At 38.5% G+C, this 20311-nt stretch overlaps 1 protein-coding gene across 1 annotated transcript in view; it reads right to left on the bottom strand.

Annotated features, from left to right (window-relative positions):
• Positions 1 to 20311, bottom strand: part of LOC112461305 (plexin-B-like) — a gene marked incomplete at its 3' end in the record, with an annotated part of 206978 nt that overhangs the window by 161205 nt on the left and 25462 nt on the right. Inside the window, exon 2 of the mRNA XM_025026504.1 lies at positions 9153 to 10520. Within this exon, the coding sequence (XP_024882272.1) occupies positions 9153 to 10352 (1200 nt within the window). The remainder of the gene's footprint in view (positions 1 to 9152; positions 10521 to 20311) is intronic.

The raw sequence follows: 20311 nt of genomic DNA on the forward strand, positions 1-20311 counted from the left end.
GTACATCAAATAAAACATCAATTTCTATTTGTAACATAAAGACACTATATAAAGACCAATCGTGATCTTCTGCCAAACGGTATCGTTAAAATAAAAAAACAAGACATTAAAATAGCATTCAATTATCACTTGATATTTTTGTAGTTCCCAAGTCAATTTGTCGAGACATGAGTACTAAGCCAATAGAGATAAAAAAGTTAATAAATAGACGATGAGATGTAATGGGTGTTTTACAAAGCTCTGTTCCTTTTCCTCATATTTCGTGAAAACATTTCTCGCAGGAGACGCGTCTTATTAACCTTTCTTTCTGAAAAATGTTGCGCTGCTTTTCAGAACTCTTGCTACAGGTCAGATGGCGCGAAACTTTTGGAACGAACATGACGGAGTCCGGGATTTTTTACTCTCTCACTCTCTCTCGCTCTAGCACCTTTCTTACGTATATATGTTCCACATAGATTACTTTTTTTCGTCTTTTCTTTACACCTTTTTCTCGCGCACAATCTATATGAAAACGGCCTTTGGCTCGCTTTCAACTCTTTCGCTCTATCTCTCTCTGTCCGTCGTTTTCCACCTTTAGTTACTCTTTTTCTGTCTTTCTCTCTCATGCACTCTCTCTTCAAGAAATATCCTTTATTTGTACGTGCTGCGACGTCGTTATGCGTCCGTCATTATCGTTTCGCGCTTTCCAGTCTTTCGCGAATCTAACAAAATAATTTCATTTCTTTTTATCCATGATATCCATGTTCTCTTTATTCGCGGCTTCACCAAATTATACGCACAAAGAAAGATGCCTTAACGATGAGAATCTCGCAAATAACGCTATTAAGCACAGAATTGTAAACTGCGCAAAAAATAGATGTCGGAGTTGCACCGCGTCGTCAAAAATTCTTCGTCTTTTTCTTCTTGTCTCCAAAACAATAAGCTTTTTTTAAATGGATGAAAAATAAATCTATTTGCTTGTGCTATCCTGCTCAATATAAATCAAACGCATATAAACCTATATATAGTTCTATTCTTCTTCTTAAAGTAAGTTATCTTCCACTTCTATCTTTCTTGCGGCTATTCACGGAACTCGAATCCGTGGATTTGCTGGGCCCAAATGACTGTACGGATGAAACGATAAGTTAACGCGGACGAATGCAAGCGGCATGCACGCAACGCAACGACCGTAAAATAACGAGCCGACCACGGAGGCGGGTATATACTCGCATGTTTTAAGTGTACGACGCAAATGCAATGCATCTCGCCGCGACGATGCACTTGCATAATGTGCACTCTATCGAAGCGCGACGTGTTTCCCGTACCCCGATCCGATCGTTCTAAGGTTTCTTGCGCAGAAGCGGCTCAGAGAGAGAGAAAATGTTTCTTATTGCAGCGCACTTTAATACGTGCCGGATATAACGCGCCGACGTCAATACGTGCTCACGCAAATCGGCGATTCCGCAAAAAGCTTCCGTCAGGTGTTTCCGGGAGATCGACCCAGTTTGCCCTGAACTTTTAATCGAATAATGTTCATTCACCCGTAACTATAATAAAATTGATGACAACGATATGTTTTCTCTCTCTATTTCATTTTGCCATATATATATTTTTAGATTAAAAACTTGTAAGAGATTAGGAGTATTAAAAAAACAATGTCTTGATAAAAAAAGGAAAATTGAATAAAAATATGTGTCACAGTAGAAAATAAGGATCTGATAATATAACGATGAATAATTTACAGTTATAGAAAACTTAAAACACACGGATACGTTTTTAAAGTCTATCCAGTGTCACATTAACCTAGGTGACAAGATAAGTAAAAAATCCAATTTTTTCATAACAAGAAAATAAAAAATGCATGTTATTTTCATTGCTAATATCAGACCTAATAGAAGACGAAAAATGCATGTTATTTTCATCGCTAATATCAGACCTATTAAAAGACGAAAAATGCATGTTATTTTCACCGCTAATATCAGACCTATTATCTGCTACTACATTTTCCTTTTAGTCACAATCTATTTTGCATTTAAATTTTCAAGGCACTTCAATGAATAAACCTTAAAAGATTCATGTACGCTGTTCGAAACGCATAAATGTACATGTATGAGAGAGAAAAGTGTCAATTCCCTATGATTATTCATCAATGTACACAAGCTTGATTTGATCTTTCGAACGTTATTGCAAAATTGAATGCGCGTACGATGTACGCGTCTGTCGACGACTAAATTAGAAATAACTTTTACGGATCAGACCACTTTATAAATTCAATCTGCTAAATGCCCTCATAATTCACGTCAATCCACGTTTCAACTAACTGACAAATAATGCGATCTCTATTTCGGAATACAAGTCATTCGTTGATAAAGAGAGTAAACATTTAAAAATGTAAATTAGAAAAAGATATGTTTCTTGTCCAAAAATAGATAAAAACACTTTTACTCTTGCAGAAGTAAAAGTCAAATCAAAATCTAAATGCAATATTTCAATAGCAATGTAAGAGTATTAAATATTTCTAATAACATTATCTAAAGACCTAAACACATGTGAGAAAATACCTGACTGTAACATTTGAATGTTTGTAAAAACAAAAGTCATCGATCCTAAAAATTTTCCTCGAGCGAATTGAGCGAGAGTCTTGAAACCGTAATCTGAAATTGTACGACATTAATCTTTGAGAGTCTCAAGCCTCGATTATTACTCGATACCTTTCTTTTTACTATCTCCGACACTCGGGAGAAGTTATCACAGCGGTTTGTACCTGGGCGCGATTGCGCACGGCTTCGTCTCTCGTCCAGCAATTACTATTCCACGCCCCAGTAAGTCCAGTATACGGTATCCCGCAATGTTACCTCTAACTGTTCCTAGGCGCGAAAGTGAGGTTGCACTCGAACGGAAAAGAAGGAGAAAAAGTAGAGCGGCGAAGAGAAAAATTATCGCGGAAAACGAACGAAAATGCTATCGAATTCATCAGCACGTCTCGGAAAATGCTATGTTCTGAGCTTCCCTGCATTCGATTCAATTTTCCCCGATGTCGCTTGTCGTAGGAACATCGACGATTTCGTCTCCCATATAAATTATGAGCGAAAAAAAAAACAAGAATATCAGATTTCAATCGGGCTTCGATAGGGGCTTCAATCGCAACGATTAGATTCGATCGATCCACTTCGATGATGTTGGCTTCTCGAAGTGTGTACATGTTGTCTTAGGAAGCCTGTATAACGATAGTATTATAGAAGCGGTACTTCCTATCAAATTTTCAGTTTTAACAGCTTTGCAAAACTGGAATTGAGGTCTGCATGCTATTTGACAAAATTAGTTTTGATAAAATAAATTTTCGAAAGCTATATTTGGACAATAAGATTATTTCTCATTTAACAGTAAACTTTTGACATCAACAGAAAAAATTTTAGTAAAAAAACTTGTTAAGTTTAATTTTGAAAATTCAGAAAAATTATGTGTAAGAAAGGCGGCAAATAAAAATTACTATATTAGTAGAAAACTATTTCCTGCTATCATTACATAAGATTTCCGAAACATGCTATATATAGAATGGATCAGGAATACCATAAGTACTTCATTATTGCTAATATCCCGGACTAAATCAGTAAAATAGAAGTCACCTCGTATATCCGTGCTATCTATATATATATAGGTATTCATGTTATTGAAAGCATCCGGTTTAGGGGAGCATTTGCAGTTGCATCGTGTTATAGATATATTTCATCAATTAACATTTACTTGAAGGTAAATAATCGCGTAAAAAACGAAATTATAATATTCTCGATACTATAAAAGATCGCGTTGCAAAATTAATTAAATTCGCTTAATAAAACAAAACTTAATAAAACAAGTAATATTGTAGGTACATCAAGTTTGTAATATCAAATAAATTTAAAAAAAACTGTTCAGTTGTACATAAAAATCAGGAACAAAAATTGTTTTACTTAATCTTTAAAATCTATCATGTCTAAAAATGCAAGGTTATAAACCATGATGTAACGTCAGTAAGTTAAATTTTATCCGTTAATGTGTGTGTGAAAAATGTATATTTTAGTCAGTCGCGTTGTTTTCACTGTCGCGAATAAATGTACAGATTATTTTCCTGCGTCTGCAGTACGGAAATCCGAACTCTCTGAAATTTTACCGGTTTCAATCCTTGATGAAAATTCATCCCGAGAGAATTTTATTTCATTTAATTCCGCGAAACAATCTGACGTCTGTCGCTTTAGATATTCCCTCTAGTGTGAACAATAGTTATAAGCTTACTGCAAAACAGTTATACTTCTTTTCTATGCTTCCTCATAACTAACAAAATTTAGCATGAATTTCAAAGTTACGAATGTAAATTATTAAAAAGATACGAATTATAACAGAATAATGTTGAAACATATACTTATCGTGTAAATAATAAGAATTAAAATCAATGTTTTTCAAAAATTCATTTATATTGTCTTCTCAAAATAAAAGGTGTGCAAATGCTCGTGTGCAAATAAATGAAGATTTGCATGCATTTTTCGATGTCTAACTTATTTGTTTTTCTGCAGTCTATTCATGCACTTTTCATTCTTTATACACTTTGTTTTATACCAATCGATTCAATCTCTATCTTCAATCTCTATAACAATTGAGTGCGAGTGATTTTTTCACGCACGGCCGTCCCATTTTCCAAACAGAGAGGAAAAAATCCCGCGAAACTGCATCACATTTACACTATCTACGAGTCGCGAGTTTTTTTTTTACCGTGCAAAACTTTTTAATTGCGAGGCTCACTCCGATGATCGAGGCGAGAGAAGGCCATCCAATTTGAGCGAATGGGTTTTTCTCGAAAGCTTTCCCTTCCTCGCCCTACTCCCCCCCCCCCCCGTCGTGTCAATCCCTTTGCCGCGATTCTTTTGTGACGTAAAAATTGAATCCACATAGCTATGGTATATTCACGGACGTGAACATGTGTTCGTGGATGTCGTGCACATATGACAAAATTCGGAGGAGAAACCAACTGCCCCTTTCTGCTTTTTCCTTTCTTTATCCGCTCTGTTCCTCTTTTTTCATTTACACATTTCGGTTTATTCTCTTTCTTCTCAGAATAACTACAGCTGCCATTGTCATTGGCAATTTTTGTTAACTACAGAAGACACAATTTATCAAATTTAAAAATATGACAATATTTACAAATGTGCAAATTTTCCCAAGTTTTTTTTCTATTCTTGAACATCGCTTTCACACAAAATAAAAAATAATTGTAATAATTTGTACGCATCTAAATGCGAATAAATAATACATCTATAATAAAAATCTACATTTTACATTAATACAAAAAAATTCAAAGTGATAAGTCTTCGTTAAAAAAGAGAAAGTTTCAATTTTTTTTCTGGACTATGGAAAACAAAGATATATGTATAGATATATGTATTCGAGAAAATATAGCTTGTCAAGAATTGATGTTTTGTTATTATGATTTTTTTATATTTATTTTTTGACGTGGCTTAATTGTGGGATTCACCAAGACTAAACACGATCTTCCAATCGGTCAAATAAACACACGCATCCGGTGAATTTGTCCGTTTCCGTTCTACCGGAATCTTGCGGTTGTCCGTTCGAATAAGACATAAAGGGAGAGAAACAGGAAGAGGAGGAGCAGCAGGCTCGAGAGTCGACCGGAGTAGAATGACGAGGAAAAAAAAGAAAATAGGAATAAAATAAAAGACGAACGCGTTGTCCCACGGTAGCTCGTCGTCGGCTAGACCAAACAAACAATCTTTATCTTCTTTATGGTCGCCCGCTTATCTCCGTCCGGCGACTAACTCTCAGCAGGTTTCCGCGCCTTTTTCTCGCCTTCCTACGCAAAGAAATCCTTTGTGTTCCGGCATACGTTCTCACGGCGGAAGAAAAGTTTCACGAGAGAGAGAGAGAGAGAAAGCGAGACGAAATGCAGAAAATTTGAATAAATCTCGCGCCGCGTCGTGAATATCATTTCGCTAGACTTTGCGGAGTGTTCCGCATCTTTAAGCGGGCACTGAAAACGGTTCTCTAAGTACCGTTCCCGTGAAGTTTTGAGAAAGCCGTGCCTGTGCACCCCACGCGACGAAACCCGGGCAAGCTTCGTTATAACCGCCGCGCGGAAACCTTTGGCGTTCTTTGCGTGAGAGAGAGAGAGAGAGAGAGAGAGAGAGAGAGAGAGAGAGAAAGAAAAGGAGACGGAAACCTTAAATCGCTTAACCGATATCGAAGATAAATGGTTGCGTTGATATGAAAAATGAGTAGTTTCTTTTGTAGATAACTGTCCCAAATTATTTTGTAGAAATAAATCAAGGAATTGAGACAAATGTGCTCAATCAAATATTTTGCGAAATTTTTTATGATCATTTACCTCTGTGTCTTTTGTTCCATTACTTAGAATAATCCATCCCAATCAGTTTCTCTTAAAATTATTCTTACTTTTCTTTGTTTACATGCCGGAGATTGATTGTTTTATATATAAACTTTATCTGTGTCTTTTGGCTTAGATGCGTTGAAAACGTGAAAGTGAAATTTATATAAATCGATACATGCCGAGAAATTGTTGCGAGATTTCCTGACAAACTGAGATCGAGCGCCGGCGACGTACAAATGACGATAAATTGTTCAATTCACTAAATGCTGCTTTCCCGCGGAAAGACGGAAGAGAAGTCAAATTGCGAAAACTTTGACAAATACTTCGGATATAAAAGAACATAATATCGATATTCTGTCTGCTCGTCGAGGAATTTTTAGAATATAGGTATTTTATGTGTGTGCGTGTGTATGTGTAAAATTTGACTTTGTTAAATTAATTTCACCGTGATGATAGAGATATATATAATTAATCATATCTCTATCATCACAGTGAAACTAATTTAACAAAGGCAAATAATAAGCGTGTCCACCTAATTTAATATCGAATCCATTTCGCCCTCTTTCGAGGGATGACTTCGCATTATATAGCTACATAGGGAGGAATGTTCCTCGTGATCGCTTATTGAGACGAGCATGAATCGTGAAATTCGTCCGAAGTCGCGTGTATCCGTGCGGAATCAATTCGCCAGAGTTCCCGAACAAGAATGCACAGAGCGATTTAGGTTCTTTTATATGCGGATTTTTTACCAATTTTTTTTCGACAAAAATTGGTCGCGAGACCAATCTCTGTGTTATAAAGAATTTAAGGACTTTCAAGAGTAAAATTTTAACCAAAAGTTTTTCATGCAACGTTATCCGATTAAATTTTTCAAACAGAAAGGCTCAGCTTCAAATTCGGGGAATTCATACGCGAGAACATCCCGATGCATACGCGACACAACAGGAAAAGCGGTCAGCAAAACCGAGAGCTCATCGGCGTTTTGTATAAGTTTCGGTTAACCGCTGACGAACGATCGGTATATAGCGATCGATCGCGAGGAGATAGCCTCGGTGGTTGCGGGCAGAAATGACGCGGCAAACGCGGCGAAAGAGGCGCATTTTCGTCGCGTTTCTGCCTCTGTGACGCTCGGAAAAAGTCGTGGAATGTGCGACTGCCGTTGGCTGCGCGCAATAAAATCGCTCCGCAGCAGAGCGACCGGCTTTTGGACTCTTGGTACGTTAATAATAATAAATTATGGAATCCGCCGCGCTGGTCAACGACGCATGCGGATCTGGAGAAAGGCTTCGCCCGGCATTCGCCAGTCTCATTAGAGGTTTTAATTGCGCCAGGTGAGATCTCGGACAACCATAAAGACGAATAAAAATTCGGTCGCTCTCCCGGAAAATAATAAACCCGACCCGTGAATTGATATAGTCGAATCGGTCCGTGATGTTCCTGATGAGTGCTCAACTCGATCGCGTTCCTATATTTTCGTCATATAATCGCGGTTAAATGTACAGACTTTATCCACTTTATCACTGCGTGAATCACAATATATATTTTAATTGCAACATAATGCTAATTCCGCGATTACGTAAATAAAACAATATCCTGATTTTCTGTTTCCGCATTAATGCAAATATAATGGCTTAAATGTAATATTACACGTGCAATTTAACAGATCGGATAAATATATAATAGCGTTAGACAGATTCTGGCAAAATTAACACACGTTATTTGTCCGTTTCTAAAACTCGACATACGCAATAGTATAAGTATTTCGCAATTTCCCGGCAAAAAAATGAGAAGCAGCCTACGCACAGGCGGACGCTGCGGAGAAAGATTGTTCTCGCGCTCGTATGCACAAATGACGCGAGCCCGTGTGAAAGGAGCATATGGCGCTTTGTAAGAGGCTCCTGCGTCTTGCCTTCTTTAAGCTTTTCGATGCCACCTGTTACGTAAATGCGAACGAGTGAGAAAGAGGACGGCGAGGAGCTTCCTGCGAGACGCGGCCGATTGATTCGTGCCGTAATAATCAAGGAGGACGAATCGCGCGTCCTTCTTGCAACGGAAGGTGGTCTTTCCACCTGACGGCCATTCAGCCGCTCGACAACCACCGATGCACCACCATGCGCCACATCGTGTGGTTATAATAATTCCGATGGCACTGATACCCTCGCAGTGCCGAGCTATCGAATACCGTGCACACAAGGTAACCTTCCGCGGGTTATTGTCGGCCAGTAGTAGCCATACTGCGAGATATCAATTCATTTAAACGAGCTATCAATCCGCTGTGTGCATCGGAGGGAATGAACGAAGTAACGAGAGATTTCAACGAGACAGTGACTAACAGCGCGTTTATATATAGTTGTGAACTACTCTTGGCAAAATATAAATCAACTCGCTCCGTTTTGTTAAATCTTAGATTTTTGTGATAAGTCGCAATCGCGCTCTATGCGTGTGTGAATTTATTGATAAATTAGATTCAAATAATTTAAAGTCTCTTCTTTTTAAGAAAGTCACGCATTATTCGCAATAGAATCCCCATGGAATAATATGCATGTATTAGGTATCCAAAATCATGATAAAATTTTAAAATAAAAATCACTTATCAAAAATCTCGGAATGTGCTATCATAAAGTTATCACAAATCTCGGAATGTTTTGCGTTCGTTGAATCCCGCGCTTTTTACAACGATCAAAGGTATTTTATATTTTTCTCCAGATAACGAGCGAGATGCCGAGTGACATCGCCGAGATTATGTACACGTCGGCGAAGCGGCAGTGGTTAAATTAAGCTGTTCAAAATGACTCACCGTTGATATGCATTTGTGGCTCGGCGAGATGAACTCCAGGCCCCGCTGTCCCTCGCCGCTGAAGCATCTCTGTATATTGCTCATGAACTTGCGGCGGATCGCCTTGAGCGAATACACGCACAGACCCGAGCGTTGTCGCGGCACGTCACTGTTGGGCCCGTCGCTCTCGGCGAACACGGCGAATAGCACATCGTCCTGAGCGGTGATGCCCAGGTCACCGGCGAGCACCGAGCCGGCCTTGCCAACGTAGGCGGCTTGCACCAGGTTGTAGGTACGCTCGTCGCTGGTGCAGTTAATCGGTATCTCAGTGTACGAGTAATAATGCTCGTCGTCCTGGCATACGCGGACCAGTTTCGACAGATAGATCGGCGTCTCTGTGTTTTTCATCTGCGTGGTGAGGAAATAACTGAACCCGCCGCTGCTAAAGCCGTAGATGTAGTTGATGGGGTAACGTTCTCGCGACAGAGAGTTAACGTACATGCGTGTACCGGTCGTGACCGCTGCTTCCGCGATGTTGAGCATCTTGTCCTTGTCGAGGGAACGCGAGCTCACCGCCGGCACTTCCGAACGGTAGGGCGAATTGCCGGTGAAGGTCACGCCGACGTACATGACCTGGGAGACCGGTGGATTTGGCGGGCCGGGCGCGATAAACGCTACCGTCGAGGCGGTGGCGTTGTTCGCCACCACCGCCTCCTTCACTTCCTGCACCACGTCCGATATGTTGTGCAGATTGCGCACCGTGCACATGCCCTGGAACAGGCTGCCGCACGAGATGAGCCGCGTGGTGGTGTAATCGATCACCAGGGCCTTGTTCACGTTGTCGACCGGCCGCTTTTGCGCCTCACGGGGGCAGTCTAGCATCGAGCACGCGGTGGAGTCGCCCTTCGGTCCGGTGACCTCCTTTACGACGAGCAGCAAGTCCGGCGACAGCTGATAGAGACGATTAACCGCGCCTACGTACACCCGGCCGGTGTTCTTGTCCACTACCAGATGGTTCATACGCTCCACCTCCGGATCGTGGAATTTCTGGACTATGTCAGCCGGCGACGTGCGCACCGCTATCGGCAACGATAGCGACAGCGTGAGGATCAGAATCAGCAGCAGCGGCGGGCGACACCAACATCGTCGGCGCGGCCGCGATACCACCGACCGCGCCACCCTCATAGTCCCCGTCGTCGTTGTCGGGAAGACTGACAACATTGCCTATTCTACCTATTTCCACACTACGGACTCCGTCGCGCCTCCACCACCACCACCCCCTCCTCTTCCACCTCCTCCGCCGCCTCCTCCCCCGCCCCCTCCTCCTCCTCTTCCGCGCTGTCCGGCGATTGTGGCGGAGGTGGCTTCTTCCTTGAGCTTCTCCCAGACCTGCAAAAAGCAATCAAAATTGATAGTTAATATACTTGAGACATTAAACCGCAAGGAAATGTATTATATAACAAATTATATATTTTTCAAAAATTGTTCGCATTTAAGAAAAATATCCTCCCTTAGCTCTTAAAAATATATATTTATGTAAAAGAAAAAAATAATTTAAAAAGGAGTATATTTCATGTGTAGCATCAAATTACTTCTCTGTTGATAAAACTTTATTGAATTTATGGAATAAAAAATAAAATTATGATGTATTTATAATTTATAAATACATCAAAATTATTACATATCATAATCTTGTTTTATTTCTTCTGGTATTCAACTATTCTGATTGATATCGCCTCTAGAAATTACAAATTTCTTTCACTTTTAATTTATCTTTTCGTATATGCACAGATGTTCGTCTGCTATAATGTAACTATACTATTCGTACGTCCAAAGAGCGAGACATATTATACGCAAGAGACAGTATTCGCCATGCATAATTGTAACGATTATCTTCTCCGACTCAAGGTGAGAGCACCTCTTGCACGCAACGTAATCTACTTTCGATCGAAGGGAAAGGTGCAATTAGTGCAACGACACGGAACAATTATTGCCGAGAGCGCAAGATAACAATCAAGCATAATAACGTGCAGCGCGCGTTGAAAAGTGCACTTCCTATAGTTGTATTAAAAATATCTTAAATGTTTGCACAAAAGATAATAAATCACATTACATACAACTAATAATTAAGCTTCTCGATTCGGCAAACGTACAAACTAGCGTACCAACGTCAAAGGTAAATACATTTAAATGACGTTTCGTTAATGGAATGTAAGCATCTCTACGTGATTATAAAAGATGCCTTTTGCCGACCGGCTCGACAGTTCACGTTCTCACAGAGGATCGACAAACAAAAAATTGTAGGACGAAAATAACGAGATCGCGGCGAAACGGGAGGAATGTGCGATTTATCGAGCAGGAGGAAACCAGGTGCCTTTGAAACGTGCCCCCTCCGATGCATCTCGTCGGCCCCCTCTTAAGAAAATGACTTCGTGCAGCCGGCGAGCGTCGGAAAAAGCGAAGGGTGGTGGAACGGGCGAAGGAAAAAAAGAAACGCGGCGATCATCTCTCTTTCGTCTCTTATCGTAACGCGGAGGGTAACAGCCGATCGGGAAAAAAGTTTTCTTATTTCCTGAAGACCCATTTTCCCCACTCTTTCCCTTGTTCCCGGATTACCCCCCTCCCTCCCAATTTCATTTGATGTCAATCTCGGTTATAGTGCTCTGCCCCTAGGAAGATTAGAAACATCTGCGTGCAAAAATCTCAGACATTTTGCGCGATCTTTAAGAATAACTCAGTCACGGAAAATTTCAACTGTCTCCATTTTTCTTAATGTATTTTTTATACAGTTAAATTTAATATCCGCAATCGATTACAATTTTTATACAATAGAATTATAATAAATAAAGCAAATTTGTATATAATTACAAAAATAAAAGAATATTTCAGGTATCTATTTTTATGTCTATAAGTGAACAATTCTATTTCCTAAATCCCTAGATATTATAAAAGTGTAAAATATTGTCTTTTATTCGTTAGGTAATCAATACATCAGAACGATGATTAAGTTACGAATAATTTCTATCGGAATTTTGAAAGTCTAATCAGATATCAGTGCTATTTAAAATATATGAAGAACAACTGTATAAGTTCTATTTAATTGTAGGTTATCAAACTTAGAATATTAAGAATTTAATACATTTAAAATTTGAAAAGCGTATAATAATAAAATTTTATGTCAGTAATTTTAGCACTGACAATAGCAAACGTATTTCCAAACTCGATAGTTAAACTAATTTTGATAAATGAATCATTTGTATATTATTCAATTAGTAAATAGATTCAGTAAACTAGATTATCATTCTCGAACAAAATACTGTCGTTACATGTGATAAACTATCTTCTTTTAAAAGAAAAAACACATTTCAAAAAATACGAAAAGAATGTCTACTTGTCTCCTCACGGTATTTTAATTTCGATTAACTTCATGTGAATGAATAATTTAACTACTGACCGAATAATATTACAGTCTCTTGCTTCGCGTATTCGGAGAAGCTTGAAAGAAACCATGAATAGTATCGATTTGTTTATTCAACACGGCGTAGTTGCAGACTACGTTCGTAGGCTATAGCAACTTCGATCCAACAGTGCGCGTCATTAAATGACAAATCGGAGAGTCCAATATCGCATAAAAGCATTTGTTCCATGAAAAGTAAAAGATAAAGTTCGCGCGATTGTATGAGCCATTTGCAGTGAGTAAGCATTACAAGTAACGATTGCACGTATAAAGAAAGTAGACTAGGTGACACGTGCACCGATATAAGTATTGAATTGACTGCGAGCACGCGATTTCTCAGGAAGGAAACGATGCAGGAATGTGCTGAGAAAAAATTGCTTGAGAAAACAGAGTCGTCGCATAAGGGGTGTCCTTCAATTATAATAAAATATATTATATATTATTTTTAAATATTGAATTGCTTTAAACATTCTTTGAAGAATATACATACATATAATAGGTGTGAAAAATCCCTAAGTGTGTGTATGTGTGTTTAAATGTGTGTCCGTCCAATGTCGACTCGCATATCAATTATCGTAGATGACAGACCACGATAGCCTCCCGCATCTGATGAAGAGAACGCGTGCCTTTCTTTATGAATTCCCATTGTACTAGAGAAGAGCGACACGCACTTTGACGTCAGTAATTAACGATCTTAATTGCTCTCGGTAATTTGCACCGCGATTTCGCCAGAGCGATACACGACGGAGACACCTCTCGTTTCCGACAACGTTACGTTAGTCGAGAAAGTCAAACATGCGTGAAACTACGGGCTAATTAGCGTGCAAAAGCTTGAGGCGTTGCCAAACTCAAGGCTGTTGGGATGTTTAAATTTACCGGGGCACCGATATTTTATCACTCATTCAGTATTGAGGATCAGTATATCAACATTTTATAATATTCATGTAGCATGTATTAAACAAAGAACTAGAAGATAAAAAAATTGTAAATATAGCGCAAGCATTATATCATTAAAAATTTTTAATTGCAAAATTACAATATTTTTATATCTATTAATAACAAGAAACAAAGTAAAAACTCTAAATTATGCAAAATTTGATAAGAATATTTAATAAATATTTTAAATATATTTTGTATAAGAAATATTTCAAAAATTATAATCCTTTAAAGTTGTCTCTCATAAAATTCTCGCTGCATTGATCAACTATCCAATCCTCATGCAGAAAGATTTATTTACGATGGCCACCATATGGAATGTACATTGAAGATAAGATCGTCTATGCAGCTTGAGAGACAAATTGCCTTTTCAAGAAAAGGCCACGTAACGAATGTGATTGCTCGACAAACGTGCTTCAGAGGAAAGTGTAAGTATTGAAGGGGCATGAAAAAGAATGAGTATGAGCGTCGAAAGGGGAAGACGATGGGCTGGAGGAAAGCCCGAAACGCAAGGGAACGATGCAACGCTCTCCGCGATCTTTTAAATCTTCCTTCCGTCCCCTTAGCTCGAGGTCCTCCTGATTCCTCATTAAGCAAATGGTCGACGTGGAAAACATGTCGCGGAAACTTCTGTAATTCAAAGAGACACGACGTAAAAACGAACTTAGCTTTCTACGACGTTTAACTTTCTCGTAAAATTCCAATGCGAGAGGCAAAACGATAAGGACTCTTTTACATTTAAATAGTATATACGTCGGTGACAAATGCATTTTGAGCGTGATCACTTTGATTGGTTTAAGCTGAACTAATTCGTTACTATTAAACTGTTATTTGTTTTATTTACTATAATCACAACTATATTTTATTGCTTATTTATTTCATTGACCGAACGTTTCTTTTATTATTTTATCTTCTTCTATTTTTCTTATATACCTTTTTTAGAAAGAAGAGCGAGACAATATAATATCATCAGATATTAATTCTCTTACAATATTAATCGTTATTATTCTTATTTGTTTAATCTTTTTGATATTTAAATATTCATCTCATTAAAATTTCTGCAATTTTTTATTAATAAGCCCTGAAAAATTTGTTTCAGAATATAAATAAATTTATCTTTCTATATTAACATTTTTCTAAAATTCTTATCTAATAAATTTCTAAGAAAGAGAGAGAAAGAAAGTTAAGTAAACACTGTTTTCGATAACAGCGATTTATTGCTCACCAAACCTAACAAACTAAAAGCTCTTAAATATAGCGGCATAGCTATTATGGTCTACGGGGAAATTTTCCGGGGAGAGAACGGCCGTTAGCAAAAACTTACTATAACCAACTCGGATGGGAAAACTTGAATTAATTTGCCACCGCTAAAGCGTAGGAAGCGAGGGACGAGAGAGACTCTGAGCGGCGGAAAATTTGCGCGGTCTACCGAGTCCGAAGCCCCTAATGGATCCTTAACGAGTTGAACAATCGTTAAAGGGTTTAAACAATTGTCCGGTTGGTGACTTTTTAAAAACGGCCGATTCCTCCCGCGGCGAGTCCGGCATATCGAGTTGCCAGCGGCGAACACAGAGGCGAACTTTCCTCTCCCCGGCAAACTTAAACCGAAACTAAATGTACGCGAAGTATATAACCGCAAAGAAGCGTACTCCACGAAGACATCCCGGCTCGTTATCTCCGCCTCGGCCCCAGAAGATTTACAAACCCGCTATTATCTCGGTCGATTTTCCGCTGTTTGCGTCGAAAACGCAACATCTCAGTGTCTTCACAAGAATATATATAAAATGTTTAACTACTAAAAAGTTTCATATTTTTAAATTGTATAAAATATTTCGTAATTTATCTATTTTGAAAATTTAAATATATATAAATACTTTCTAAATATTATCGGGCATATTTTGTATATAGATATATAACAGTTGAGTGTTTGGTATGGTAAGTTAAAAAAGCTATTGCTAAATAAATAAAGAATTGATGACATAAATAAACGAATATGAATATAATTTTGAAAGTGAAGAAATTCGATTCTGGTTTAACATCGTCTGAGCTTAACGACTATTATGAGCATCGTGCGGACATAAATTTTGCACAACTATTTGTACGGGCACACACGTTGCAAAGGTAAGATCATTGGTTCCGTCAGCTAACGAGGTACGATCCATAAAGTAACGAGGTGATATATCGCTCGGCTCGTGGAAATGATCACGTATCAGGTGATCGCTTACAGGGAAAATCAGGTCGGACATAAAAAAGAAGACGCAAAAAAGCGAACGTGGGTCCATCGAAGCTAATGAGAAGTAAGAGGCCACCCGGTAGCACATCAACGACCGTCTGATTTTTATTAGTGTCGTTTAATGAATTCAGTTGCACGGCGGGATTAAGCGGCGTTATGACGCCACGTCAAATAAGAGACAGAACTAACTAAAAGACAGTCTCTGAATTTATTCTTCGTCGTAGCAGTCATCAATCTTCTCTAACAGAATTACCTGGCCGTGTGTATTAACTGTATGTTTCCCGAAAACAAAAAACTCACGTAATTACTTGAGACAACGAAACGTTTCAAGCCCTAAATGGCGGAAAATTAAATTTCCAACTGTGTCAGTAATTTGACATAAACGGCATTACACGATAATACATATGAAATATTCATAATTCTAAAGTTTGTTAATGACATATGACTAGCAATTAACATTAATGTCATATTACATACAAAGTTATAATAATGGTTATCACGCTAAAAAATGAACGAATGGAACGCGTAATGGAACGTAAATATTTAATAGCGGACACAAAATCGATATAAAATTATGTATAATAGAATATACCAATCGCAAAGTAGTTCGAGGTAGTGTTTCTGCATGAAATAAATTTTACTCGCTCAACTATATACATTTAAAAAATCGAATAGCAAATGTGAATAGAAAAGAAATTTTAGCTACTAATCATTTATAGGTCTCTTACACGAACCGATTAAAGTTCATAATAAAATTCGATAAAATATCAAATCAGTAAAATGGATTTTTCCACTGATATCCACTATCCGATAGTGGATGGGGCAATGCTGGTAAACAGTAGACACGCGAGGCGGTCTTGGCAAGTTGCCAGTGTCAATTGCTTAACCCTTAAGTGCATAGTGTGTCATATTTGTTATCGTCCGCTTAAGAAACAATATACTGCATTATCAAAGTTTCTTGTGCGTAAAATTGATATTTCTGCATTACACGACTGTTTTAATAGTATTAGAAATTCAAAATTATTGCTTTTAATATACCTATACCTATAAAATATTTTCAGTTTCACGCACGCAAACAAAATTATATAATATCTATAATTGTATAATTATGTAAAACAAAAAGGAAATAATAGATAGATTAAGTAGCGACGAGTTAGATAGAGCAAAAGAAGAGGTGTTGAAAAAACTGTGGAAGGAAAAGAAGCTATAGAGTAAGGAAAAGAAGATAGGAATTAGTACTAAGGTTGTGTTAAAGCGATATGGAATGTATGAGTGTGATAAGAATATTATTGTAAACCAAGTCCACTTCTTGGCTATGTAATAAAGATATTGATTGATTGATTGAATAAAAAGATTTAATTTGCTAGTTACCTGTCTACATTTTCTAAGTTGCACTTATTATTATTGTTCCTGTTTTAGTTATTATTGTTTTCTAAGTTTCTTTATCGCTTAGTCTTTTCCTAAAAGTTGTCCCATTTCCCATTGTTGGTCACACTGATTATCATATAATCTTATATCAGATATTACAAAAATTAAAACATCTTTAAGACTTAACTAGATAAAAACTTGTTTAGCAAATAAGCAAAGAGCCAGAGAAACGTGAATAAACGAGATTGTGCCATGAAACCAATGAGAAATAGAAGCAAGAGTCCTCTCGATGACGTCATCCAAGCCGATTTTTATCGGTCCCGACGCGAAGCCTAAGAAGAAAGAGAAATGTACAGGAAGGAACGCGTGAGAGACATAAAGAGATAGACAAGGAGAAAACGGGGGATACTACGAGAATCTGCGGACTCAGAGAGAGAGAAGGGATATCTCGAAGACTCGTCGTGATGCTCGGCAAAGGCCATTTACTGGTGACAGAGACAAATAGAACCGGGTACGTTCCAGAAGGAGGGTCTGCGCGAGGAAGGGAAACTCTACGTGTGTCGTCTAGTTAGACGAAGCAATAGGAAGGGAAGGACGGGATGAGAAACCCCATGCGCAAGATGCACTACGGGAATGAATTCCGTCACGACGTGCCCCCTTATGGCAGGGCTGTGACTGCGACCTGCGAGTACCCTATGCGCCCTTTTAATAATTTCGTGACAATTAATGAACGGGCGCGTCCTTCAGTAGCAAACTAAGTGGCAAATGAGAGACACAAGAAAGAGAGAGAGAGAGAGAGAAATGCATTTTTTACGGAGCTGCATTTACGACATAAAGTGATTGATTAGTCAAACGTCATTTGCAGATATTTATTATTATCGCATAAATGTTTTGCTAGATTTTTTATATCAAGAGACACGGTAGTGTCTCGCGCCAAGTACACACGCAGCGCGAGACCACCGTGACTCTTTTACGCGAACGCACGAGTTGCAAGTACCCGAGATTTTGAGATCTCAATAACGAATGAACGGATCAAGTTCTATTTTATGTACACGATAAAAAGTAAATTAAAAGAATTAATTCGTTAATTAGGTAACGCGAAAGAACTAATACACAGTGCGTGTGCGTATATGTTTGTGTGCGTGGATTAATATCAGGCGCGATTAATAACGGGCCGGGTTTATAAACTTCGATTACTACGCGCGCACGTAATGCTTGTAACCGCTCGTTGCGTATTATACGATTGTGCATATAAACCGCCTATCGCGGGTCAAAGTGGATAACGATGCTCGCTTACTGTCGAAAGTTGCGTATGATCGTTACTTCGCACCAATGCATGTGCGTTAAAAATAATACAGAATGGTTCAAAAGGAATCGTGCAGTTCTTATTAAATATGACTTTGACTTGTAGAGTTTAATATTGGTAAGAAAAATAATACTGAAATACTACTAAATAATATTTGCCGTCCTCTCTTTTTCAATATAGGTATTTTTTGTTTAATTTCAATAGAAGTTCAGAAAATAATAAATTATATTCCTCTCTCCAATCTTAAATCAGTTTTTTTACGGTATATTTCTTTAAATATAACTGTGAATTATAATAATAATAATTTTTTCATACTAAAGCTTAATTCACACTAAAATCATATTTCTAAATTAAAATTGTTGTGTATTTTTCGAAGTATTAGTCATTCTAGAATTTGTTGAAGAATTGATTAACAAAGAAATAGCTTTAGACCATCCTTTACACTGCACGAAAGCCCGTAAAGTTCCGTGGAAACGGTTTCGAGCTCTAAACTCTATAGTTAACGGCCGAAGCTGTTCTCGGCCTGGCCTGTCGAAACGCCCTGCATGCACAGCGTCCCCAGCGAATTCGGGGACACTTTACACACGCTCCGAATGTAATTGCAGCTCATAATCCGTAGGACTAACAAGCACAGTTCCGAGGCGCAATATTAATATTCGGCAAACATATCAAAACATTATTTACAGCTAGTCACCAATGACGATTCGTATACTGTTGTGAACGAATGGCTGCCTGCAAATTGCAAAATTTGTAGTCCCATTGGAAACTGCATTAGCTGAGATGCGCTGGCATATGGCAAAAGGGACAAAGTTTGCTCTTCGAGCACCAACGGGACATGACATCTCATGAGATTGGTAAACGTTGGCATTCGCTCGATACGTTTGCTAGTTGCTAGGTTTTCATAGCAAAAGAAAACTTTTTCCGAAAAAAGATACGATAACATTAAATAAATAATACTAATGTGAAAAAAGTTTAGTTTTCTCTCTCTGACATACGTAACAATATTTTAATAATGTTATGCGATAAGAATAATATAGAGTATTTACGATTTATGCGCGTAAGATTTAATATAGCAAATAAATAGTTAACTGAGTTGAAACACTGATCTTATAATTTAACAATAAATACATGTGTATATAAACAATTTTTGCAAAATATTAAAATTATGAGCACAACATAGATAAAAAAATGTCTCACTGTTTATACAGTCATAAATGTGACATACAATTATTTGATCAAACTGCAATTCTTATTTTTCTTGTCAAAGTACGTTTTTGCGAAGACATCAGAAATTCAATTCTCGAATTCAGGTCACATCTCGGTGTGCATCACTTGGTACAAAACAGTGGCTGCGTTTCAACGAAGCCGCGTCCAGCTGTTCCCATATTACGAAATGGGGTGAAGACTCTGTTTAGAAATTCGAATACGGGAGCGAGGCCGGACACGAGGGTTACAACTTACGACTTACAGAACTTACAGTTTGAGGGAAAGAAACAGAGGCGCGTGCATGAATATTAGAAGGGACGTTCCACGAAAATATGGTAGTGACGCTATCGACGGGAGAGGGGATGATATGTCGACGGTCGCAGAGAGGTCGGGGATGAAAGAGAAGAGGGATGTTGCTTGTACAGAGCTGCCTGTTAAGTTTCCCGAGTATTATAGCGTACGTCGAAGCCCCCCGAGGGACGCCAGGGTTTTGGGGTTGGTTGTCCGGGAGGATCGACCCAGGGGTATGCTCACCGTCGTTCTGGCCTAAACCGACTTGAGAAGCGGGTAGAGAGTGAGAAGTGGGGAACGGGGTTTCCCTCCGTTGCCCCACTGCGTTGTCCTATATGCGATAAATTGCCAAAAGTGCATGGGGGAGAAAGAGAGAGAAAGAA

This window comes from Temnothorax curvispinosus, unplaced genomic scaffold (genome assembly GCF_003070985.1).
Source record: "Temnothorax curvispinosus isolate PA1 unplaced genomic scaffold, ASM307098v1 QBEX01011250.1, whole genome shotgun sequence".
NCBI lineage: Eukaryota > Metazoa > Arthropoda > Insecta > Hymenoptera > Formicidae > Temnothorax > Temnothorax curvispinosus.